Genomic DNA, 26,791 nt, shown 5'->3' on the forward strand with positions numbered 1-26,791 from the left:
TCGCTTTATAAATACAATCGGTGTATTAGTATAATTCTAAGCCTTCAAGTCACAAATCCTTCTCTAGTAATTTCACATTCACGCTTCTAAAGATTTACTTACCTCTACTGACGCAAAAAAGTCGACAAAAGAGCTGCAAAGAATTCAAACAACGATCAGAGAATGCATGACATGAAGCATGAAGGCGGCCATCTTGAAAACACAAAAAGCTAGTGCCCAGTCTTCCCCAGGGGTTACCTATTGGATGGGAAGGGGCCTGAAGGGGGTAAAACGGACTTCAGGATTTTGGCGATTTAATTTGGAGTCACAAATAAATAAACAATAGAACTTGACTAGAATTTGGAAAGTGGCTGGGAAAGGACAATAGGCTGGGAAATTGGATTTATAACACCCCTCCCCCTTCTCCCCCCTTGAGGACCCTCTGGTATAGTTTCTGTAATGATTTGTATTTCTACTCATTTCTACTTTCAAAAAGTTTCAGTGATAGATATTTGCACAATGTGAAGGATCTCTCACAGAAAAGTGCACAGAGATATATTTAAGTTCAACAACTGCAATTCCAGACTAGTCACCTCATGATAGCGTTCAGAAGAGATGGCTTGAGCACCCCAGGGCTGTAAGCAAGTACATGTAGGCAATTTCCTTGCCTCTCCCCTCCCCCCCCCCTATACAACCCCCTTTACCAGTAGATACTGAACCAGATGGCTGTTGTGGAACCCGATGCAGGGGGGGGGGGGCTACTCCCTAAAGTGGACTTTTATAGGGAGGGGCTCCACAGGAAAGGGGTATCTTTTTCAGGCTGTAGATATATAGAAGGGTCCAGATTGCACGAGTTGGGTATACAAAAGCAGTGGCGGATACAGATCTCCAGATGGAGGGCGGGCGATCATCCAGACCGTAGAATAAGGGGGAGGTGGGGGCGCTCTCGAAAAATTTTTCTCTGCCCTTTGGGCCTCAATTTGTTCTAAAAATAGGGGGCGGGCCTCTCCCCTAGATCTGCCACTGAAAATGGTAGGAGAAAACGATCAATTTGGTATTTAAAAGGACCTTTCAAAATGTTTCAAATAGACCCACCAAATGGTTGATTAATTTAAGTATTTAGAGGCACCATTGAAGTGAAAAATTAAGACAGAAGAGTGAGATACAGTATCCCTTCTGAAGTTATCTAAAAGGAGTTACCATTTTTCTTTCAAAAGGGCTACCTTTTCTTTCTTTTCATATCAAGGGGTTCTAACTCCAAGGGCGTTTAGATCTGCTAGGTTATTGAATATCTTTTTCACCAGCAGTTGACTGTAGGAATCTGTTTAATCAGGAATTTTTGCAGCTTGAACTTTTGCGGCCATAATAAAGAAGCCTTGTATCTTAGCTTTAAGTGATATTTCTAAGGTAGTAAAGAATCTCTCACACAAATAATAACAAAGATACCAGTATATTTAAGACTGATCTTGCTCAAGATTCAAGCAATAAGGCCTGGTTCACACTCGCGACATAACAACTTGGACAAAACGATGTAAAGAAAAGTTCTGTTCTTTCCTTATGTCGTTATGCTTATGTCATTTGCTTATGTTATGCTTATGTCATTATTTGTACATTTTTAGCTTTATCTAGGATAACAGCTTTTACATGGGAATTCCGTTTCCCCCTGCTGTTATCCTCCCACTATTTTCTTTTATTATTATTATTATATATATTTTTATCTTTTTTGTTGTAAATATTTTTTGTAATGTTGGGAAATCTAATAAATAAATAAATAAATAAATAAACTATGTCGTTATGTTATGTTGTTCACACTGGTGACATAAAACATCAACGCGAGGCGTTTTTTGCATTTCCGTAGCCTTGCCATAATTTTGTCTATGTTGCTAGTGTGAACCAGGCCTAAGTGCAAAAATTAATTAACAAAAATCTACCGGTACTCATAGCACGGTAACATTTTGTATACCATTTGAATCATCTCACTGTAATCTATTTCTCTAACTGAACCCGCTAAATTCTAAAGCATTCTTGAGAAGTTTAAGGTCAAACCTTGTAAGAAAAGCTTATAATGCATGTTGATTTGTTTTCAACCAACATGAAACATTCATTTTATCCAAAAATATGGATAACTTCAAATCGATGTTCTCTTGTGGGGTCAGCTTGAGAACTAAAAATTTCGATAGGTCTTTCTTTTAACTGTATTAAAACTGTACCCATGCTAGGAGGTCTTTTTGGTAACTTTATTTTTGCTTTATCGCTTTAATATTCAGCCAAAATCGTCTTAATTCAATGACAGGTGATTCCAGATTTATAGTAAATGTTCAAAAGTGATGACACCCCATCCTCTCCCTCTCCCCTCCCCTAGGGACCTGTGTCTTTCAGCTTTCATGGGTGTCGACACACTTCTTTAAGCACTGGATTACTTTAACGATACATGTACATTAGCTGCTGGTCAATTGCAAGGCAAATATTGTTTTTGGATCTTTGAAATCAATTCAGGTTTCAAACTAAATTAAATAATACAGATCAGGCTGTATTAAAAAATATCAAAACTCAGCTAACAAAGTACACAACAGGTGGTTAGCTATAGCCAAGTGTTCAAACTTTAATAATAATAATAATAATAATAATAATACTAATAATAAATAATATTTTAAGAGGAGGCCTCCAATCACCTAGGGGTGGTTTTCAGGAGGGTCCTCTGAGAAAATAAATGTTAATCCTTAAAATACATTAAAATCTAAAATACAATAAAAAGACAAAACCTATGTGGTATGCTAACTAAGATTAAAAACTAGGACATGGATTAATCACCCTACATAGTTTTTATATGTATCTAATTGTATCTTATTGTGTCTACACACTTACAAGGTGGGCCACTGGGCCATGGTTTGATAAGATTTCATTCCTGTTTGATTTCTTTAATGTCACTTAAAAGTTCAGAGATGCTGAAGCAATTGTCATCCTTCTCCTGCTTAACTGTGTTGTGTGTTTGTTTATACAGCGTTTGAGTCACTGCTTGAGTAAAAGAATTGCCACTGAACTGGTTGCATTCAAAAGGCTTCTCTCCTGTGTGTGTTCTTTTATGCAACTTAAGACTTCCTGATTGGCCAAAACACTTGCCACAATGGTTACATTTAAAAGGCTTCTCTCCTGTGTGAGTTCTTTTATGTTGATTTAAATTTCCTGCATGATTAAAACACTTGCCACACTGGTTGCATTCAAAAGGCTTCTCTCCTGTGTGTATTCTTTTATGTTTGTTCAGACTTCCTGATTGGCCAAAACACTTGCCACAATGGTTACATTTAAAAGGCTTCTCTCCTGTGTGAGTTCTTTTATGTTGATTTAAATTTCCTGCATGATTAAAACACTTGCCACAATGGTTACATTCAAAAGGCTTCTCTCCCCTGTGAGTTCTTTTATGTTTATTTAAATTTCCTGCATGATTGAAACACTTGCCACACTGGTTACATTCAATTGGTCTCTCTCCTGGCTTCTTCTCTTCTGTGTGTGTTCTTTTATGTTGGTTAAGATGTCTTGTCTGACTAAAACACTTGCCACACTGGCTGCATTCAAAAGGCTTCTCTCCTGTATGCAATCTTACATGTCCCTTTAGTGTTCCTGCCCGATTGAAACGCTTGCCGCAGTAGTTACAATGAAAAGGTTTCTCGCCTGTGTGAGTTCTTTTATGATCATTAAGATGCCATGCATGTCTGAAACACTTGTCACATTGGTTACATTCAAAAGGCTTTTCTCCTGCGTGAGTTCTTTTATGGCTTGTTAAATATCCTGCCTGATCAAAACACTTGCCACACTGGTTACATTCAAAAGGCTTCTCTCCTGTGTGAGTTATTTTATGTTTATTTAAATTTCCTACATGATTAAAACACTTGCCACATTGGTTACATTCAAAAGGCTTCTCTCCTGTGTGTATTCTTTTATGATTGCTTAGACTTCCTGATTGGCTAAAACACTTGCCACACTGGTTACATTCAAAAGGTCTCTCTCCTGTGTGTGTTCTTTTATGTTGGTTAAGATGTCCCTCCCGACTAAAACACTTGCCACAATGTTTACATTCAAAAGGCTTCTCTCTCGTGTGTGTTCTTTTATGTAACTTAAGGCCTAGTTCAGACACCGTGCTCCTGCCGTGCCGAACTAAATTCAGGAATTAAGTTCGACAAAAGCACGGCAGAAGCACGGCGTCTGAATCAAACTTTTGAATTGAGTTCGGCAAAGCAATTTAGTTCGACACGGCATGTCGTGCCGCACGACTCTGGCACGGCAGCGGTTCAAACATCGTGCTTTTGCCGCACCAAACCAAATTCATAAATTATATTAATGTATTTTGGCGGGATTACGTTCCCGTGAGGAGTTACGAGGAGACCCGAGAATAATTCTCCATTACGGAGTATGCGCACAACCTCGTTCCCAGGGTCTTCTCCGTTTTTAGCCGCCATTTTGAAAACGGAGGAGACCCTGGTGACGATGTTTTAATATCGTCACCAGTTGCATACTTCTAAGTATGCAACTGGTGACGATATTAAAACATCGTCACCAGGGTCTTCTCCGTTTTCAAAATGGCGTTGGTTCAAAACGGCGAAATGGTTTTTGCCGTCTTGCCAGACGGCAAAAACCATGGCGGCCAGCCAAAGGAATACAATAAATATTTTTCTGCTAAGCTTTCAACGAAGTAGATGACACTAATGACAGAGAGCAGGGCGAAGAAGAAGCTAGCCGGTCTGAATCCGAAATAAGCAAGTTTTCGGAAACTAGTCGGGCAAACAAACAAACATCCACCGTACTCGCAAAAGGAAAAGTTTTTTTCTGTTGCTTTTCTTTGAGTTTTTGCTGCAAATTTGGAAAACGGCGTCATTTTTGTTGGATCACCGCTGACTTATTGTTACGTAGATTCAGTACTCCTGAATTTGGCACGACTCTGGCACGACGTCTGAATCAGAGTCGTACTTCTGCCGTGCTACAGTCGAACCTAATTGCAATTTAGTTCGGCACGGCAGGAGCACGATGTCTGAACTAGGCCTAAGATTTCCTGCCTGATTAAAACACTTGCCACACTGGTTGCATTCAAAATGCTTCTCTCCTGTGTGTATTCTTTTATGATTACTTAGACTTCCTGATTGGCTAAAACACTTGCCACAATGGTTACATTTAAAAGGCTTCTCGCCTGTGTGAGTTATTTTATGTTGCTTTAAAATTTTTGCCAGACTAAAACACTTGCCGCACTGGTTACATTCAAAACACTTCTCTCCTGTGTGTGTTATTTCATGGCTTTTAAGAGCTCTTGGCCGCTTAAAACACTCCTGTAAGTGATCTTGCATGTCACCTTGATTTTTCTTCCTGATTCTTGCTGAGGCTCATACCAGAGATCAGTATTCTTTAAATACAAATGAAGAAGCAGATGTTTCCTCTTGTTTATCCTAAAATGTAAAAGGTCATTTTTGTCAGCCATACAAAACAAATTGCAAATTTCAAATGAACACTATGTGGACTGACAACTCTGTACAGAGTGAGAGATTTGCTATCTGTCAAATATTTTTACTTTGCAGAGAATTCCACCTGAATGTTGTAGAGATTAATTTGGCTGCTAGGAATCCCACTGCAAAGCAAGAATCATGTGGAGAAGTATTCCTGGCAGCCAAAATATTGGTTAGATTTATGGAAGGAATTGAGGCAAGGCTGGGAATTCCTTTCTTTGGTGGAATTGCTGTCACTTTGTTCCAAGGTCAGTTCGTTCCAAGGTCACTTTGTTCTAAGGTCACTCCGTTCCCAGTCACTTCCAATCCTTCCATCACACAAAATAATCAGTTCGTTGCAGCGTCAGCAAAGTATCATTTGTTATCTCGTGGATTTAAGAACTTTGTATATTCATGTGTAGTGCACTAGTTTTGGCTCCCAAGGGACAATGAATGAAGTGAGTCTGGTAGTAGAAAAAAGTGACTGTTTGGTGGAACAATCTGACCATAACATGGAACAAAGTGACTTAAGAAGTAAGTGACCAGAGACCCCTTGGTGAGAGTTTTTGGGAGTTTTGGATGGGATCTTGCTAAAATCTCACCAGGGATTCACCATGGAAAAATGTTATCTTGGCGGTCCCAGTGGAAAAGGGATTCCTGGCAGGATTCCTGTCAAATTTTTCATTCTACATTTGCACATTTAGTGTTCATCCCATGTAAATTAGGTACTACCTTATTTATTCTTACTTAATTTCACGAATATCAATTTTCGCAATTGCAAGAAATATCAGAGCAAAAGTGTATTAAATTTTTACGATTTTTCAGTGTTTTATTGATCATTCGTCAAAGACTAAGTAACTAATAGAAACATACAAAGGTCTGGCTCTGTGTTTAAAACTACAGGGATCCTGCAGAGCAAACTTTGGTGGGTGTACTATCACAGGGAGCCCAGGCTCACGCTCTGACAACTCGGTCAAAATGGCGGCGTGAAAATTATAAGGATTTGTATGAAACTTTAGGGGAAAAAATGTTATCGTACGAAAATATAATAAACCGCTAGTAAAGTTCACATTTAACATTATATGTTGTCTATGTGACGTTTCTTGACTGTTTTAAAGCATTTAAACCCTATTTAACCGATATTTTTAATTTTAGTTTACTCATACCTAAATATATGCAAGGGTGAACACTTCCGATGCTAGATAAACACCACTGTTCGACAAAAATGAGCCAGAACTTGCTTTTAATTTGATCCACTTTCTTCAAAACCTCGCATGGGCATAGTTCGAAGACCATTCTTTTACTGCAGCAAATTTTTGATTCGCCTGCCTCTCTTCGCGATTTAAGAATACGGGAAATATAACCATGTTCTGCAAACTTTTAGCTTTCTCCAACACCTTGAACCAGAGAGAGTGGACGCATTTTTAATTAGCCTTGCCTTTCACGTGCAGCCTCACGCTATGATTGGGCGACAGTTGTCAGGGCGACGATACTTTTTTTCCCGTAGGGGAGGGAGGCAAACGAGACCGTCGAGGGTGCTCTGCCTGTACACTGGCCTGAGCTCCCACAGGGTGATTTTGCCTCACAAAAAAATTCTAGACTCACAGGTGTACCGAGAGTGAATTTTGTAAATCCCTTGTGAATTAAATTCGTCACACTTCACAAAATAACAAGCGACTACAGAAACATCATCAACAATGTAACAAAGCAAAGGGCAATAGCTCAGAGCGTTCGATCAAAGTGTCCGCTTATGTAATAAAAAGTCAAAAGGTTAGCGTAAACTACTATTATTATCGTAAATGTTTAAGCGAAATATTTTAGAAATTGAACATAGAATACAGTATTGGTGAACGTGTTTTCATTTAAATGCAAATGCGATTACTTTTTAAGTTCTCGCATAAATTGTGGAGAATGAATTAAGAATGTAGTCGACAAATGCGTTTTGAATCTTGCTACGTTTCTTGTCTGTTCTCAGCTGAACACCAATCTGCATGGTACTAGCATTAGCTATTACATCCGAAGGCTCTTCGCAAAACCTTTTGCAACTACTGAGATTTTAGCAGCATTTTTGCTTTGTCGCGTGTCTGTGCTTTAAATTTGTGTGCGGTCATAATATTAATATGCAAGGTTTTGCAAAATTCCGCCATGGTCACGTTACACCAGTGAGTCTAGATTCGTACGTGAGGCAAAATCAACCTGTGGGAGCTCAGGCCAGTGTACATGAGTAAGGCAGAGCACCCTCGACGGTCTCGTTTGCCTCCCTCCCCTACGGGGAAAAAAGTATCGTCGCCCTGACAACTATCGCCCAATCATAGCGTGAGGCTGCACGTGAAAGGCAAGGCTAATTAAAAATGCATCCACTCTCTCTGGTTCAAGGTGTTGGAGAAAGCTAAAAGTTTGCAGAACATGGTTATTTTTCCCGTATTCTTAAATCACGAAGAGAGGCAGGCGAATCAAAAATTTGCAGCAGTTAAAGAATGGTCTTCGAACTATGCCCATGCGAGTTTTTGGAGTGAGTGGACCAAATTAAAAGCAAGTTTTGGCTCATTTTTGTCGAACAGTGGTGTTTATCTAGCGTCGGAAGTGTTCACCCTTGCATATATTTAGGTAAGAGTAAACTAAAATTAAAAATATCGGTTAAATAGGGTTTAAATGCTTTAGAACAGTTTAGAAACGTCACATAGACAACATATGATGTGAAATGTGAGCTTTACTAGCGGTTTATTATATTTTCGTACGATAACATTTTTTCCCCTAAAGTTTCATACAAATCCTTATAATTTTCACGCCGCCATTTTGACCGAGTTGTCAAAGCGTGAGCCTGGGCTCCCTGTGGTACTATTGGCCAACTTACAAGCTGAAGAAAACAGTAATCAGAGGAAGGTTGATAGTCGAAAACAAAGTGCTGTACAAAACGTGTAAACAGGTTCAGTTTTTCATATTTTACCTGTAAGCTTATTTACAAATGATTAACCGTACGTAATTGTTGTCAGTGATTTAAGAAAATGATTTTGAAATAAACGCCGCCCTTCGAGTAAACGCCTCTACGTTTAATCGAGTAAATACGATCAAATACGGTATATTAAAATCGCGAAAATTAGTAAGAATAAAAGGTAGAAGCGAATCGACCTTGTCGTACATGTATTCGCCATGGTATCCGGTCACCTCGCCACCAGGGAATCTCGCCACCAACCAACTCGCCACCAAAACTGGTGTATTATCGTTCTTTAATCCATGAGCCGAGGTGACTTCGCTTGGTGGCGAGGTGACCGGCATTCTTCGCCATATAACAATCGGTGTATTAGTATAATTCTTAAGCCTTCGAGTTACAAATTCTGCTCTAGTAATTTCACATTAACCCTTTAGATGTTTTACTTACCTCTACTGACGCAACACAGTCGATAAAAAGAGCTGCAAAGAATTCAAACTACGATCAGAGCACGCATGACATGAAGCATGAAGGCGGCCATCTTGAAAACACAAATGGCTAGTGCCCAGTCTTCCCCAGGGGTACCTTTTGGTTGGGAAGGGCCGCTGGCCTGAAGGGGTACAATGGACTTCAGGTTTTTGGCGAATTGTCACTGGGATTATGGGATTTCGGTCACTGGGAATGGGAGTCACAAACAAATAAACAAGTGACGATCACATGTCCCACCTCGAAATCCCGGCTCGAGATCGACGTCTTCGAAGGATAAAGAAGATATAGAAAGAACCCTTCGTTATATAGGTTATATTTAGTGTTAACTGGTTTTCTACTGCTAGCAGCCGCTCAAAACAAGGTGGCCTTTTTTCTGTCACCGCAACCAAATTGCAATGTCCACAAGTTAAGCACCGACATTCTTAGCCTCAATCGCTGTCTGAGAAAGTTAACAGTTAAAATTTTCCTTTTGTTTGTTTGTTTTTGTTACTGTTGTTTTTTTTTGGTTGTTTCACAATTCCGCATTTTAGGATATTCCGTCATTCCGCGTTTTAGGATATTCCGTCATTCCGCATTTTAGGATATTCCGTCATTCCATGTTTTAGGATATTCCGTCATTCCGCGTTTTAGGATATTCCGTCATTCCGCATTTTAGGATATTCCGTCATTCCGTGTTTTAGGATATTCTGCCATTCCGCCGAATAGGGTCACCCCCTGGCAGTCAGAGTTTTACCTAAGTGATATTTGCACAATGCGAAGGATCTCACACAAAAGTGCACAGAGATATATTTTTGAGTTCAACAACTGGCAATTCCAGACTAGTTACCTCATGATAGTGTTTAAAAAGGATGTTCAGATCTGCTAGGTTATTTGCTATCTTTTTCACCGGCAGTTGACTGTAAAAATCTGTTCAATCAGGAATTTTTGCAACTTGACCTGGTAGTGGCCATAATAAAATAGCCTTGCATTGATATTTTCAGAATTTCTCACACAAATAAAAACAGAGATACCAGTATACCGTAGAATTCCGGTTATAAGCCCTGGGCTTATAAAACTTCGTAAGGGGTTTTGGGTGGGCTTATAAGCGGAGGGGCTTATATCCGGGAGGGCTTATAAGCGGAATGAAAAAAACCTTTCGAAACGAGCCACGGGAGTGTTGATGGAAATACGTTTTTTTAGTTAAAAAAGCATAATAAAGCAACATTTAGCCCTATTCAGTACTGTCGTCCGGTAGAGGGGGGCTTATATCCGGGGGGGCTTATAATCGGATGAATTTTTTTGTTTCCAGGATGATGGGCCTATAACCGGAGGCGCTTATAAGCGGGGGGGCTTATAACCGGAATTTTAGGGTATTTTAAGACTGATCTTGCTCAAGATTCAAGCAATAAGTGCAAACATTAATTACCAAAAATCTACTCATAGCACACTTAACATTTTGTATACTATTTAAATCAGCTCACTGTAATCTATTACTCTAACTGAACCCGCTATTAAATTCTTAAGCATTCTTGAGAAATTTAATGTCAAACCTTGTAAGAAAAGCTTATAACGCATGTTGTTTTGTTTTGAATCAACATGAATCATTCATTTTATCTAAAACATGGAGAACTTTAAATTCGTTTTTCTCTTGTGGGGTCAGCTTGAGGGCTAAAAATTTCGATAGGTTTTTCTTTTCTGTATTAAAACTGTGCCCATGCTACGAGGTCTTTTTGGTAACTTTATTTTTGCTTTATCGCTTTAATATTCAGCCAAAATCGTCTTAATTCAAAGACAGGTGATTCCAGATTTATAGTAAATGTTCAAAAGGGATGACACCCCATCCTCTCCCTCTCCCCTCCCCTAGGGACCTGTGTCTTTCAGCTTTCATGGCTGTCGACACACTTCTTTGGACACTGGATTACTTTAACGATACATGTACATCAGCAGCTGGTCAATTGCAAGGCAAATATTGTTTTTGGATCTTTGAAGTCAATTCAGGTTTCAAACTAAATAAAATAATAGAGCTCAGGCTGTATTGCATGTAAAAAATATCAAAACTCAGCTAACAAAGTACACAACAGCTGGTTAGCTATAACCAAGTGTTCAACCTTTAATCACCCTACAGAGTTTTTATATGTATCTAATTGTGCTTATACACTTACAAGGTGGGCCACTGGGCCGTGGGTTGATAAGATTTCATTCCTGTTTGATTTCTTTAATGTCACTTAAAAGCTCAGAGATACTGAAGCAATTGTCATCCTTCTCCTGCTTAACTGTGTTGTGTGTTTGTTTATACAGCGTTTGAGTCACTGCTTGAGTAAAAGAACTGCCACTGAACTGGTTGCATTCAAAAGGCTTCTCTCCTGTGTGTGTTCTTTTATGCAACTTAAGATTTCCTGCATGATTAAAACACTTGCCACACTGGTTGCATTCAAAAGGCTTCTCTCCTGTGTGTATTCTTTTATGTTTGTTCAGACTTCCTGATTGGCCAAAACACTTGCCACAATGGTTACATTTAAAAGGCTTCTCTCCTGTGTGAGTTCTTTTATGTTGATTTAAATTTCCTGCATGATTAAAACACTTGCCACAATGGTTACATTCAAAAGGCTTCTCTCCCCTGTGAGTTCTTTTATGTTTATTTAAATTTCCTGCATGATTGAAACACTTGCCACACTGGTTACATTCAATTGGTCTCTCTCCTGGCTTCTTCTCTTCTGTGTGTGTTCTTTTATGTTGGTTAAGATGTCTTGTCTGACTAAAACACTTGCCACACTGGCTGCATTCAAAAGGCTTCTCTCCTGTATGCAATCTTACATGTCCCTTTAGTGTTCCTGCCCGATTGAAACGCTTGCCGCAGTAGTTACAATGAAAAGGCTTCTCGCCTGTGTGAGTTCTTTTATGATCATTAAGATGCCATGCATGTCTGAAACACTTGTCACACTGGTCACATTTAAAAGGCTTTTCTCCTGTGTGAGTTCTTTTATGGCTTGTTAAATATCCTGCCTGATCAAAACACTCGCCACACTGGTCACATTCAAAAGGCTTCTCTCCTGTGTGAGTTATTTTATGTTTATTTAAATTTCCTACTGGGTGATTGAAACACTTGCCACAATGGTTACATTCAAAAGGTCTCTCTCCTGTGTGTGTTCTTTTATGTTGGTTAAGATTTCCCTCCTGACTAAAACACTTGCCGCATTGGTTACATTCAAATGGCTTCTCTCCCGTGTGTGTTCGTTTATGTTGGTTAAGATTTCCCTCCTGACTAAAACACTTGCCACACTGGTTACATTCAAATGGCTTCTCTCCTGTGTGTGTTCTTTTATGCAACTTAAGATTTCCTGCCTGATTAAAACACTTGCCACACTGGTTGCATTCAAAAGCCTTCTCTCCTGTGTGTATTCTTTTATGATGGTTGAGATTTCCTGCCTGACTAAAACACTTGCCACACTGGTTACATTCAAAAGGTTTCTCTCCTGTGTGTGTCATTTCATGGTCTTTAAGAGCTCTTGGCTCCTTAAAACACTTGCCACATTGGTTGCATACTAAAGAACTCTCTCCTTTATGATTATATTTTAAAAGTCTTTTCTCCTGTATGTGATCTTGCATGTCGCCTTGATTCTTCTTCCTGGTTCTTGCCAAACCTCATATAAATGAAGAGGCAGATGTTTCCTTTTGTTTATCCTAAAATGCAAAGTGTCATTTCTGTCAGCCATACAAAACAAATTGCAGATATGAACATTATCTGGACTCACAACTGAGTGCAGAGTGAGAGATTTGCTTTTTGTCAAATACCGTAAAATTCCGGTTATAAGCCCCCCGCTTATATATAAGCCCATCTGCTTGGAAACAAAAAAAATACATCCGATTATAACCCCCCCCCCCCCCACGGATATAAGCCCCCCTCTACTGGATGGCAGTATTGAATAGGGCTAAATATTACTTTATTATACGTTTTTAACTTAAAAACTAATTTCGATCAACACTCCCGTGGCTCTTTTCGAAACACTTTTTTCATTCCGCTTATAAGCCTTTCCAGATATAAGCCCCTCCGTTTAAAAGCCCACCCAAAACCCCTTACAAAGTTGTATAAGCCCAGGGCTTATAACTGGAATTCTACGGCATTTGTACCCTACAGAGAATCCACCAAAAATGTTGTAGAGATGTATTTGGCTGCTAGGAATCCCACTGCAAAGCAAGAATCATGTGGAGAAGTATTCCTGGTAGCCAAAATATTGGCTAGATTTATGGAAGGAATCGAGGCAAGGCTGGGAATTCCTTTCTTTGGTGGAATTGCATTCACTTTGATCCAAGGTAACTGCCTTCCAAGGTCACTTTGTTCTAAGGTCACTCCGTTCAAAGTCACTTCCTTCCATCCTATGGTCAGATCATTCCACAAAATAGTCACTTTGCTCCTGCGGCAGTAAGTTTTATTCATGTGCAGTAGCCTAACGGTTAGCACGATGGACCCCAGATCGAGTGGTCCGAGTTTGAGTCCTGGCTAGGATTATTGTTTTGTGTTCTTGGGCAAGACACTTAACTCGCACAGTGCCTCTCTTCTCTCAGGTTTATAAATGGTATCTGGCCACTTCCGTCCATGTCAGGTCATTCCACAAAAATAATAGTCAGATCATTTCAGAAAAAATATTTTAGATAGAAATAGTCATAAAAAATGTTAAAGTAGTGAAAATGCTCCACCTTGCCTCGTTATTTTCCTTGCTGGAAATGTTGTGTTTGGTAAGTTAGGACTGACCTGTCTGCACCTGCAACCGAATGCTGCTTACTTGATCGATCAAAACAGTAAACCAATATGAAAATAAAAAGTCTTTTCTTAAGTTCAAAACATTTTGGAACACTTACAAACTTAGGCATGATAAAGCTGTTTAAATAGAGATATAGTCATCGAATGCGACCGATCGACGCATTTCAAGCCAAGGGTTGACAAAATACTGTAAGCCAGCAACCAAACGCATTTCACTGGCTATTCTGAAAACTAACCCGGCTAATCTAAATGCTTGTAGGTCAGTTCTGAGCACGATATTGGAGAAAGTGGGACTTATAATTGATAGAATTGCTTTTAGGAGAGGCAATTCCAGCTAACTAGTGTAAAAACCTCAAAATCCATTTTGCTCCCGAGGGCTTCGCATCCTGGACCCCCAACAGGGGCACTGCCCTGTACTTCCCTGGGAGCCTGTCTGGCCCCCAGTCCCGCCTCTGGCCCTCGGTGCCGCCTACGATCAATGTCTGACTATTCTTTGAAACATTCTGAAGTGGAACAAAGTGACCATGGAACGAAGCATCCGTAAAGCGTATAAATGGGTACCAGTGAATTTACCGGTACTGCTGGGGGTAATTATATAATCATGCGATGGACTAGCATCCTATCCAGGGGGAGTAGAAATACTCCTAGTCGCTTCATGCTTTAAACCGGGATAAACTCCGGACTGATGGGCCACTAGGCTCGTATACAGACTTTAACATATTCATGTGTAGCGCACTTGTTTTGGCTCAGAATGGATGATGAAAAAAGTGACTCTGTGGTAGAACAAAGTGACTATTTGGTGAAATAATCAATGACCATGACATGGAACTTGGAACTAAGTGACTTAATTGGAACAAAGTGACCAGAGACCCCTTGGTGAGAGTTTTTGGGAGTTTTGGATGGGATCTTGCTAAAATCTCACCACAGGGATCCATATTCGCAGTCGTCCGGTCGTCCGAGACGACTAAAACATCGTATGGACGACCAAATGATTACATAAACTCGTCCGCTGGACGACTTAAGTTTGACTTAATGAAAAAAAAAACAATTATTAAGTTTTCTTATGAGTTACTTGCGTTCTGACCACTTGTCATCCATTCATAACTTTTCGAAAACAGAACATAATTTGCAACTTTCTGTCGCGATAAAATCATAATTTTGGCCGCCATCTTGGCTGATGCGGTATTTTCCATCAATGAAATCATTGCAGGCTCAATTTTCAAGCTCTCAACCGCTGATATTTTGTACTGCAGCTGCATCCGCGAAAACACGAGGCGATCGCATCAGCTGATGTTTTGATCAAAATTTGCCGTTATCTTGGTCTGGCGCCGCCAGCAAAGAAAAAAAAGCAATGTTTACACTTCAGAAAAACAAACCAAATATGAATAAGAAGAGCAAAAGTGTTCTTTTCTTCCGTGGTTGCAGTCGAAGAGGCCCTGGCTTTCATTTGTGCCCGCATCATACGCTTCCGCAACATCACAAGCCGCTTGGGGGCGTGATGTTTTGTGAAATTTGTAAGCCGGCAGCCAAGGTAGACAAGTAAAAAGTCTCATTAACAAATACTTGTGAATCAAACTTTATTAAAACAGATTCGTTGTCTTGAAGATTTCATGTATACACAGTGTTACATACATGTGATAATAACAAAAAAGTCAACTTTTCGTTTACTTGTTGTACGGTCGCCATTCTTCACTTTTCAACGGGCAAGTAAAATTTTGCCAGGGCAAGTATGTCATCTTGCATACTTGCCCGGCTGACGACTTGGAGAAAAAAATATGGATCCCTGTCACCAGGATTCACCATGGAAAAATGTTTTCTTGGCAGGTCCCAGTGGGAATGGGATTCCTGGCAGGATTCTTTTCAAAAATTGCATTTTACATTTGCACATTTAGTGTTCATCCTATATAATAGCTTATTCTCTTATTCTTACTAATTTTTGGACATACTCACTGTATTAAGTTTTGTGAAAATTTACTGAGCGAAATATTTTTATTCGTGAATATTAATTTTTGCGATTGCAAGAAAAATTAGAGCAAGAGTGTATTAAATTTTGCAATTTTGTCAGTGTTTTTAGGTCATTAGTAAGGAATTTAATACTAGAAACATACAAAGGTCCAGCTAAACTACAAGGAACCTGCAAACAGAAACTGAAGAAAACAGTAAATTAATCAGTTCAATTTTTTTTTTGATATATAATATGGTATTTACTTTCGCATGTTTAAATTAATCGCGAAAATTAGTACTCCCAAAAATTAGCAAGAATAATGTATAAGCCGAAAGTCGTGCCAAGCGAATCGACTTTGTCGTATTTCGCTTTATAACATTCGGTGTATTACTACTAGTAGTACAATTTTTAAGCTTTTAAGCCTCTAGTAGTTTCACAATCACCCTTATAAAGTTTTACTTACCTCTACGGACGTAAAACAGTCGATGAAAAAGCTATAAAGAATTCAAACTGCGATCAGAGCATGAAGGCGGCCATATTTACAAATGGCTAGTGCCCAGTGCCCAGGGTAACAAGATCCAACGCAGCCACTTCAGTCACAACAGGGTCACAAATTCGCGACAAACGACAGCCCTTTTGAAAAACTTAAATTCCGACAAGGACAAGCAATTTTGCGTCAATTATACTACCAACAGCGACGCGAAGTTTGATAGAAGAGCGACAGGGTGCATTTTTAAAGTTAGAAAAGCGACACGGGATCGCCCCCTGACAGGGCCTCTATTGTGGAAAGGGCTTGCGTTCGTACTCTTCCTCCCTACTTTAAACAAAGTTATTATTTATTTTCTCTCTCCCTTTCGAAAAAAGAAAGAACACTTGATTGCAGGTTAGGTGTCACTGGCTTGAAAGGGCTAGCCTCCTATACAGAAGGCCTGGACACAAATATCCCAAAAAAAGAAAAATGCTCTAAAAACTATTCGGAAATTCCCCGTTTTTCCCCTAAAAAAACCTCAAAACATCTCTAAATATCCCTAAAACTTTTGTCAATATAAATACCTTATTATAGGAAATTAACGCTTGTGTTAATAAAGGTATTTGGCCAGGGGGTGGGGGGTACTCCCTATAATGACCTATACGGGGAGGCTCGGCCCGAAAGGGGTACCTTTTTAAGCAATTAAGGCTTCAGGCCGATATAACAGGATAGGGATTTCACGAGTTTAGGTATATGAAAGGGTATGGAAATCTGTTACTTAGGTCTTTAAAAGGGCCTTTAATTAAAATATTTCGAACAGATGCAATTTATGGCTGTATTATTTTAATTTATTGAGCGCTACATGAAAATGACAAGAAAACGTCATGTTTTAAGTCCACGCCACCTCTTTTAGGTTTATGAGCTTCCCCGTAGAAAAATTTTTTTAATACCCTTCCCCCCCCCCCCCCTCCACGGGATGTAGTGGGACACGTCGTGACCCTTACGTAACGTAGCATTACGTAGTCGCGTAACCGGTCGAAACCGGTTATCAGAGAGCACATGTAGTCGAGCAGTCATCCATGTTGTCGAATCTAGTACGTTCGCTGATCGTTCAATAAAGGCCTTTGTGTTTAGTGTGAACAACGACTCTTCCGTCTACAAAGTGGTGGAAAACCCGAGGCTTCAAATATGCCAGCTACTATCGAAGAACTTCAAGGAGTCGTTTCCGGTTTAAGCGAAGTTGTCAAGGGACTTGTTGGCGCAATTCAAGCCGTTCACACTGCACAAACCACTGCGGCCGCTGCTTCACAAGCTCACCCGCCTGAACATCAAGCTATTTCTTCTCCAACCTTGCGCCTACCGACGCTCCAGTTACCTACTTTCCGTCAAGATACGAAAGTACAAGATGACATCGGCGATTTCCTAGATCGTTTTCAAGAGCAAACGTCTCAGTTTCCTGTCACTGTACGTCTATCGCTGCTCGAACAACAGTGCATCGGCGAGTGGCCACGTTCAGTGTTGTCGTTTTGCCGTGGTACAGAGGGTTTTGCTGAGAAACCGCCGGAGGAACAGTTAAAATTGTATCTCGCAAGTTTACGAAAAGAATTCCAAGAACCTACCGACTCCAAATGCCGCCGTTTGGCTTCTGAATTGAGTGCAATGAAACAAGATCCCTCAGAATCTGTCGACGAATTCGCTTTCAAGTACAAGAATATCCTTCACCAACTCGAAAAACTGGGCGAGAGTCTCCACAAATCCTGTCCAACTTATGTTAATTCGCAGTTTATCTCCAAGCTACAACCGCATATCGCTCGTCCTTTAATTCTCCAAGCCCAGAACGTAGCAGAGCTCGAAAAAGCCATCGACGCCGCTCGACGAATCGAACATTCCTTCATCACTTCTGCGAATGAATCGCCTACGCCTTCGACAGTATTCCAGGAAACCCCACAGCGTTCTGCCTTAGTCAGCACTCCTGAGCAATTTCAAAACAATCTGCCATCTCAGCAACAACGATCCTGTTGGATTTGCGGTCACACCCAACACTCGGCTCGAGACTGTCCTCAGCGACCAGCCAAGAAGAATAAGAAACCTGCAGAAATATGCCGCAACTTTAACAGGCTTCTTTCTGCGAATTGTGAGCAAGCAAACAACAAGTGTTCAGCTGGAAGACTTCATAAATGTTCTCAGTGTCACAAATGGGGATGTAAAGCTCTTCGCCACAAGAACTTGCCAACCCAATCTCTAATGGCGGGAATCCCACCCTCGAACGAACCCTCGGATAGTGAATTTCCTCCTTCCAGTTCCACTCAAGAACAGGTCGTATTTGGCTTACCCGCTGTTGCCAACCCTGGGGGTACACTCAAAGAGCGCCATATCCTCTGGACTCCTGTTGTCTCCGCTGGAAAGAAACTTCCTCTACCTCTGGACAGTTGCTGCTCCGTGTCTCTTGTAAGTCGTTCCCATGCTGATCATGTTGCCTCTAAATGTCCACAGTTGAAGTATCAGTCACTTGAAAAACCAGTTGCTGTCTCTGTTGCTGACGCAAAGTCTCAGCTGCACGCCATTGGCACAATGGAAATTCCAATACAGTGGAACAATGGCAAAGAAACCACATTTCAGATGTTAGTTGTTCCTGGTCTTTCCTGGCCCATTCTTTTCGGAGAAAACCACTTGCACTCTACACAGGCCTTAGTGGATCACGCTGCCCCAAGCATCCACTTTCGACATCCCAGCATGTCCTTCAAAATCACCTGTTCTCTCCAGAATCCTCTCACAGAAGCATCGCCTCAAGGCAACCCTCATGCTGGTGTCACCTGTTTACTCACAGGAGCTCCATTCCCAGGCCATTCAACTGGAACTTCTAAACTAAATCGTGGTCTGAACTTTGTCTCTGTTTACCTTACGCTTGGTACTTCACTCATGGCACTCTCCCACTCAGATTTATGGGTTCACGGTCAAGAAATTCAGCCCGGTGTTAGAGTTTTGAGTGGTCCATTTCACTTAAGTGCTGTCAATGATCAACTTCTTCCTGCTCGTTCCTGTCATGCATCAGTCTGTAATCTGACATCAACTTCACCTGAAACTATTCCGGAACAGCTTGTCCCTGACCTTCAGTCTCTGTATACAACCACCCTTGCAGTCGAGTGCAAACGTAAACAATCAGATATTCCACAGAATGTTATTCTCGGACATGTTCAGCCAATCCAAGATGAAGACTCAAACGTTTATGAAGATGCAGCAGAAAACACTGCAAACATTCTAGCAGACAGCTGGATGTGTTGGGCCAATGGACAAGCAGCCTTAACACCAACTGATGTACAGCCTCCTTACAGTACACCCATCTCTTCAAGTCAGACTTACAAAATATCTGAACAGCAGAAAGAATTAGCAGCAGCAGGACTTGACTCCTCAGTTCTCTCTCCCTTTACTGAGAACTTGGCAGAGTTCAATGAACATGACAGTGAATTTGTTCCCTCCACAACTACACCACTGGATCCTAACTCAGAGGAGTATCATCAAGCTCTAGTAAAGGCATTGGCACTTGCTTCCCCGAAGTATGCGCATGTGGATCAAAGCATTCTTTACAAACTTGAACAGCTTCTGCGCAAGTATCCCACCGCATTTCTACTTCCTGGTTCTCCCCTGACCAAGATACATGGCTTTGAACATCACATTGACACAGAAGATGCTCTGCCAGTCTACAAGCATCCCTACCGCAAAAGTCCAGAAGAGCTTCTTGCTGTCCGAAATGAAATACAGCGCATGCTCAAGATGAAAATTATTCAGCCAAGCAAATCTGAATGGGGAGCACCTTGTATCCTCGTACGTACACCACCTGAAAATGGCATTCAGCAACCACCGCGCTTTGTTGTTGACTATCGAGGACTAAACAGTGTCACTCATGGTGATGGCTATCCCATTCCTTCAATTGCTAGTGTCCTTGATTCAATTTCTCTGGGGAAAGTCTTCGGTCACTGTGACCTTGCTAGCGGATACTGGCAAATTCCTCTTCACTCACAAGATCGCCACAAAAGTGCCTTTTGTACTCATGTTGGACTTTACGAATTCTTACGGTTACCATTTGGATTAAAAACAGCTCCTAACACTTTCCAAAGGATTCTTAACACCGTCTTCGCAGATTATTTACATCAGTGGTTAACAGTATATGTCGATGATATTATCATGTGGGCACAGACACACCATGATGCTCTTCGTTGCTATGAACTGCTGTTTGCTCGAGCTGTTAAAGTGGGCATACAGTTCAAACCTACAAAATGCACCTTCTTTGCCAAGGAACTTCAAGTCTTAGGACACACCATTACTGAACATGGGAGAAAACCAAATTCAAAGGGTGTGGAAGCAATTTCTAGCATGGAACCACCTTCAAATACCACTAGCCTTAAGAGGTTTTTGGGTCTCTGCAACTTTTTTCGTGACTACATTCCTAACATGCCTTCTCGCACCCAGCATCTTTGACAGCTTCTAAAAAAGGACACTCCCTTTCAGTGGACGCCTGATCACACCAAGGAATTTGAGGACTTAAAGGGTGCAGTCACTAGCCCAAATGTCATGTTGCTTCATCCAGACTGGAATTCTCCATTTGAACTGCATGTTGATGCTAGTAAACTTGGTTGTGGAGCTATGCTTGCACAGTGGAAAGATAATCAGCTCCGTCCTGTCAGATTTGCTTCAAGAGCCTTCAGTCCTACAGAATCTCGCTGGCACACCTTGCAGCAAGAGCTGTTTGCTGTAAAGTGGGGCCTAGAACATTTTCGTCCTTACATTCTTGGCCGACGAATCAAAGTCATCACTGATCATGCAAATCTCAAATGGCTTACCTCCTTGGCACCTCAGCAAGCTAAACTAGCACGTTGGTGTATGTCTATGGCAGAATTTGATTTCTTTATCGAACACCGCCCTGGCATAACAAACACTGTCCCAGATGCTTTGAGTCGTCAGCCTATGCCTGACTTACCTGTTGTTGAGGACATGTATGCTCCAGAAGAGAGTGTTACCTCTTTTCTCCTACTTACACTGTCTGCAGATGTTCCGCACCATACACCTTCCCTGGTATCTGAAACTGTTAATGGAACTTTTGCTTATTTACGCCATGTTTGCCTTCTTACTAACATCACAAGTCACCCTGCAACATCAGAGCGAGTTGAACCTGAGACCTCAAAGGAAGCTCCAATTGGAACCAGTTCAACTGATTATTTACATGCCCAAACAGGACTTAACCTTCGTCGGGAAGAGTTTGCAAAACAACAACAAAAGGATTACTGGTGTAACCTCGTATTTAAATTCCTTTCCTCAGGAGGTGATAAATCAAAACTGCCAGGAGTACCACAGAAACATTTACAGTGGGCTCAACATTTCTCAAAACGTGCAGCTGTTATTGATGGCATTCTTGTGTATCGTGATGAGTTCATGGATAATCCTAATCACTATCGCTATGTAGTACCAGATGAAATCCAGTTACGCAGACATTTGTTGCGAGCGTATCATGACTCTCCTATGTCTATGCATAGAGGCAGAGAAGCCACCTACCAGGCCTTGTCTCATGACTTTTACTGGCGAAACATGTCAAAACATGTTCGGAATTGGATACGCAGATGTCCTGACTGCATTCGTTTTAAAACCAATGACCAGCATCATGGTCCCATGCAGGTTCGTCTTTATGAACATCCATTTCACACCTTAGGAATCGATTATGTTGGCGAACTTCCAGCCTCACCAAATGCCCGCCAGGAAACAAGTGGATTTTAACAGCAGTTTGTCCTTACTCAAACTTTCTTCGCGCTATTCCTGTACTGGATAAACGTGCTACAACAGCCGCCCGTGCCTTGTATGACTATGTATTCTTGGAATTTGGATTCCCTACTGTACTTCAAAGTGACCAAGGTGGAGAATGGACAAATGCAGTACTCCAGGAACTCACTAAGTTGCTATCCATAGAACATGTTTTCACCACAAGTTACCGCCCTCGTCTAAATGGCTCTACGGAGCGTGTGCACCGATGGTTAAACTCTGCATTAGGCATTTACTGTGAGAAAAATCAACAACTGTGGGAAGACTTCTTACAACCTGCAACCTATGCTCACAACACCTCACCAATACCTGGAACAGATCACGTGACTCCTTTCTTCCTGGTCTTTGGAAGACATGCTCCCTCTCCAGAGGTGCTCTCATTTGATTTGCCACCTGCACCTCTCTCCCAGGCTTCATATGCCAGAGAGCTCATCAAACGGTCAATTGCGGCACGAAAGAACTTTGATAGAATCAAAGCAGATCTAAAAAGAACTCAGCGAGAATATTATGACATGAATTCAAGAGATCTTCATGTGCCAGATGGAAAACGAGTTTTTGTCCGACTTCCTCCCCCAAGTTCAACTGCCAAAGGAGCAGCTAGCCGCTTTATCAGAAGGTATGATGGACCCTTTCTTGTTGTTGGTCATGTTCACGGTCGTCAAGACTTACTAAAGTTACGGCACTTAACAACAGACAAAGAACTTAAAGCAGTGAACATCGAAAAAGTTGTTGTAGTTCCTGATGGTGATCCTCATACAGATATCCGCGCTGATACTGAGCGAGAACAACCCTTGCAGAATGCCACACCTTCAGTGCAAGAACATAATGTAGTTCGGCCCGTGTCTAGTACACTAAGTCCAGATTTAAACAAGGTCGCACTTTCATTTGGACAATATCTTAGTACATTATCAAAACCTCAGTGTTATGCTTCCGAAGCTTGTAAAGTAGTTTACCAAAGTTTACCAGAAGCCAGAGACATTCTTAACCGACATGGTAAACTCAAAGGACTTGTTAGCAAATGTTCTTACTTATCGCTACAAGGTGGACCACATGGGGGTACTTACCTCCTTGTCTTAGATGTCAAGCTTTTCCAGGAACTTACAAGTAAACACCCAAGAAGGGGTGGACTCATGAGCAAACATTTGTTTTCGTTTTTGTTAAAAACTCTGTTCGGATCGCTCGTTATCTATTGTTCCAGTTAAAACTCAAAACCCAAGAAGGGGTGGACTGTAGTGGGACACGTCGTGACCCTTACGTAACATAGCATTACGTAGTCGCGTAACCGGTCGAAACCGGTTATCAGAGAGCACATGTAGTCGAGCAGTCATCCATGTTGTCGAATCTAGTACGTTCGCTGATCGTTCAATAAAGGCCTTTGTGTTTAGTGTGAACAACGACTCTTCCGTCTACAGGGAGTATTTGAAACTAACGAGAATCGAAGGGAAAATTGCTTCCCAATAAAGGAAATTAACGCGAAAGAGAGGGTAAAATTTCAACATGAAGGAAATTAACGCTACGAAAACAAAGAGGAAAAACTTGTTAGGACAACAGGAACAATTTTATTTCAACACTGGGCATGCTAAGCGAAGGAATCTGACCGCCTCGAGCGTTCTTCACAGTTTCAGTAATACTGGCAGATTTCCACACTGATACCTTATTGTTACTTATTTTCGCGGGAACTTAATTTCGCGAAAATAGAACGGACATATTTCGCGGGACTTTATTTTCGCGATTTGGCCAAAAATACGAAACTAACATAAAAAAAAAACAATAGAAAACTTTTGAAACAAATTTTCGCTGGTATTTAATTTCGCGATTTCTTGGAAATCGCGAAAATTAAGTCCCGCGAAAATAAGTAACAATAAGGTAAAAAAAGGCCTTTTCCTAGGAGTCAGGAACGTCTGGACTATATCGAGAAATTAGGGCTTAAATAATGGAAATTAAGGTCATTGATATTAACGCTTCACTTAATTAATGGTGCGGAAATTAACGTTAACAAAAATTAACGCGACTTAAATTAACGCGATTTTTTTAAATTCGCGTTAATTTCCTATAATAGGGTAGTTTCACCGAAATCCTATTTGGGTTCTGACAAATGAAACTTACTTCTCGTGGAATGATGGGGGTATTAGAAATAGGACACACCGCTGCACAGTTGGATTGCACCTCCTCCTCTCCCTCTCCCCTTCCCTAGGGACCTGAGTTTGCCTTTCACCTTTCATTGGTGTCAACCATAGTTAATGTGTCAACACACTTCTTAATGACACTGGATTTCTTCCATCATACATTAGAAGTACACAAGTACAACAGGTGTTCAAAATAACCTGTTCTTAGACCACAAGGCTCAGTTTCTATATGTATCATGCTTACACACTTACAAGGTACATGTTGATAAGATTTCATTCCTGTTTGATTTCTTTAATGTCACTACAAAGTTCAGAGATGCTTAAGCAATTGTCATCCTTCTCCTGCTTAACTGTGTTGTGTGTTTGTTTATACGGCATTTGAGTCACTGCTTGAGTAGAAGAGTTGCCATTAAACTGGTTACATTCAAAATCCTTCTTGCCTATATGTTGTATTTTATGACACTTTAAATTTCCTGAATGTCTGAAATATTTTCCACACTGGTTGCAAGCAAAAGGCTTCTCTCCTGTATGTGACCTGGCATGTTCCTTTAGTGCTCCTGCCCGACTGAAACGCTTGTCGCAGTAGTTACATTCAAAAGGCTTCTCGCCTGTGTGAGTTTTTTTATGTTGGTTTAAATTTCCTGCCAAACTAAAACACTTGCCACACTGTTTGCATTCAAAAGGCTTCTCTCCTGTGTGTGTTCTGTTATGTCGCTTAAGATATACAGCATGATTAAAACTTTTGCTACATTGGTTGCATACAAAAGGCTTCTCTCCTGTGTGTATTCTTCTAGTATGTTCTGTAAGATTTCCTGCCCGATTGAAGCACTTGCCACACTGGTTACATTTAAAAGGCTTCTCTCCTGTGTGAGTTATTTTATGTTTCTTTAAATTGGCTGCCAGAGTAAAACACTTGCCACACTGATTGCATAAAAAAGGCTTTTCTCCTGTGTGAGTTATTTTATGTTTCTTTAAATTTCCAGCCCGATTAAAACACTTGCCACACTGGTTACATTCAAAATGCTTCTCTCCTGTGAGTGTTCTTTCATGATCAAAACTTCTGCTACATATGCTGCATTTAAAAGGACTCTCTCCTCCATGATTACATTTCAAAAGTCTTCTCTCCTGTAAGTCACCTTGCATGTTGCCTTGTTTTTCCTTCCAGATTCTTGCCAAACCTCATATCAGAGATCAGTGGTCGTAAAAATAAAGAAGCAGATGTCTCCTCTCTTGTTTATCCTAAATTGCAAAGGGTAATTACTGTCAGCATGTATATATTGCGATGTACTGGCTGATCAAACATTCATGCTAAATCAATTAAATTAATTAAATAAAGGTTTCTCGCATGTGTGGGTTACTTTAAGTTTCTTTAAATAACCTGACAGACTAAAACACTTGGCACACTGGTTACATTCAAAAGGCTTCTCTCCGGCATGTGTTCTTTCATGGTCAGTAAGAGCTTTCGGCCATTTAAAACACTGATGTGTTTAGCTGGCTCCGACTGCCTATTAATATCTAAATGCTCGTTGATAGGAACCTTCAGGTTGCATGCTGTTTCGCCAATACCGATATATCTTTCCACAATTACATGTGCAGTCAGAGCCAGCTAAACACATAAAGAAACAGCCAAATCACAAGTTCTCGTGGGACGTTCTAACCACTACTCATTCATGGATGAATGGGAGAATAAAAGAAGCATTTTATATCGCATGTTTCCATCCAGAACTTAACAAGCAAGTCCAATCATTTGACCTAACCTTGTTCCCCATGGGAACTGGTACCGATATTACGTAACGGATAAAAGCCTAAACTATGAAAACACCCAGCTTCATGTGGATTTTCACTCTGATGATGATCAAATTGATCAAAAATGTTCAATGATATTCTAACAGCTACTAACTGAACTTTTATTTATGTGATGATATCGCTAGTGTGAACCAGGCTTAACTCGAAAAAAAAAAATCCCTTTCGGTAAACAAAGCGATGCACGAAGGCAGTTTGTTTCTCTTTAGCTGCTCGGAGGGTGAATAGTATTTTTGTAATCACCTCTGGATTAACCAACCCGCACACGCGAAAAGCACTATTCACTTCTGTGGTATAAACTAAATCTTTTTAACAATTAATAACTGGTTTCTTGAAGTGATCTAAACTAGCTACTGGGGGATAATGATAAATTATGCAAACTATCTTGGAGGACCAACAGTTTTTCTGCACCTGGAATGGGAGGATCTCCCCAAAACTGGTATGCCAAGACTGGTATGCCAAGACTGGTATGCCAAGACTGGTATGCCAAGACTGGTATGCCAAGACTGGTATGCCAAGACTGGCATGCCAAGACTGGTATGCCAAGACTGGCATGCCAAGACTGGTATGCCAAGACTGGTATGCCAAGACTGGTATGCCAAGACTGGCATGCCAAGACTGGTATGCCAAGACTGGTATGCCAAGACTGGTATGCCAAGACTGGTATGCCAAGACTGGCATGCCAAGACTGGCATGCCAAGACTGGTATGCCAAGACTGGTATGCCAAGACTGGTATGCCAAGACTGGCATGCCAAGACTGGCATGCCAAGACAGGCATGCCAAGACTGGCATGCCAAGACTGGCATGCCAAGACTGGCATGCCAAGACTGGCATGCCAAGACTGGTATGCCAAGACTGGTATGCCAAGACTGGTATGCCAAGACTGGTATGCCAAGACTGGTATGCCAAGACTGGCATGCCAAGACTGGCATGCCAAGACTGGCATGCCAAGACTGGCATGCCAAGACTGGCATGCCAAGACTGGTATGCCAAGACTGGTATGCCAAGACTGGTATGCCAAGACTGGTATGCCAAG

General features: G+C 41.0%; 5 protein-coding genes across 7 annotated transcripts in view; 1 reads left to right on the forward strand and 4 right to left on the reverse strand.

Annotated features, from left to right (window-relative positions):
• Nucleotides 1-191, reverse strand: part of LOC144658171 (uncharacterized) — a 126,808-nt gene extending 126,617 nt beyond the window's left edge. The window contains exon 1 of the mRNA XM_078518527.1: nucleotides 103-191. The gene's annotated coding sequence lies outside the window, so the exon portion shown is untranslated. The remainder of the gene's footprint in view (nucleotides 1-102) is intronic.
• The window catches only part of LOC144658221 (uncharacterized), a 92,020-nt gene that overhangs the window by 3,414 nt on the left and 61,815 nt on the right, over nucleotides 1-26,791 (reverse strand). The window lies entirely within an intron of this gene.
• LOC144658020 (uncharacterized) lies at nucleotides 2,589-16,098 on the reverse strand. Its single transcript, XM_078518347.1, has 4 exons — nucleotides 16,012-16,098; nucleotides 11,043-12,525; nucleotides 5,019-5,347; nucleotides 2,589-4,096 (listed from the first exon to the last, which is right to left on the reverse strand). The coding sequence occupies exons 2-4, from the start codon at nucleotides 12,448-12,450 to the stop codon at nucleotides 2,879-2,881; spliced, it is 2,955 nt and encodes a 984-aa protein (XP_078374473.1). The 5' UTR covers nucleotides 12,451-12,525; nucleotides 16,012-16,098; the 3' UTR covers nucleotides 2,589-2,878.
• Nucleotides 17,206-20,493, forward strand: LOC144658021 (uncharacterized). The gene has a single exon (XM_078518348.1). It carries the CDS (start codon nucleotides 17,206-17,208, stop codon nucleotides 20,491-20,493), a length of 3,288 nt encoding a protein of 1,095 aa, XP_078374474.1.
• Nucleotides 24,051-26,791, reverse strand: part of LOC144658304 (uncharacterized) — a 30,647-nt gene continuing 27,906 nt past the window's right edge. For both annotated transcript variants that reach the window (XM_078518715.1, XM_078518714.1), the window contains exon 2: nucleotides 24,051-25,190. In XM_078518715.1, the coding sequence (XP_078374841.1) occupies nucleotides 24,225-25,094 (870 nt within the window). In that variant the 5' untranslated portion in view covers nucleotides 25,095-25,190 and the 3' untranslated portion in view covers nucleotides 24,051-24,224. The remainder of the gene's footprint in view (nucleotides 25,191-26,791) is intronic.

The sequence above is a fragment of the Oculina patagonica genome, chromosome 6 (genome assembly GCF_052425735.1).
Source record: "Oculina patagonica isolate OP01 chromosome 6, crgOcupat, whole genome shotgun sequence".
Classification (NCBI taxonomy): domain Eukaryota; kingdom Metazoa; phylum Cnidaria; class Anthozoa; order Scleractinia; family Oculinidae; genus Oculina; species Oculina patagonica.

Excerpts from the sequence above, each read along its gene's own strand:
- LOC144658020 (XM_078518347.1), bottom strand. The coding sequence starts at position 12,450 with ATGCAAGATCACATACAGGAGAAAAGACTTTTAAAATATAATCATAAA. Across the intron at positions 5,348-11,042 it reads TAAAGAAATCAAACAGGAAT|CCTCAGCAAGAATCAGGAAG; the intron begins GAAATCTTATCA and ends CTCTGGTATGAG. Across the intron at positions 4,097-5,018 it reads GTTTTAATCAGGCAGGAAAT|CTTAAGTTACATAAAAGAAC; the intron begins CTTAGGCCTAGT and ends TCTGAACTAGGC.
- LOC144658021 (XM_078518348.1), top strand. The coding sequence starts at position 17,206 with ATGCCAGCTACTATCGAAGAACTTCAAGGAGTCGTTTCCGGTTTAAGC.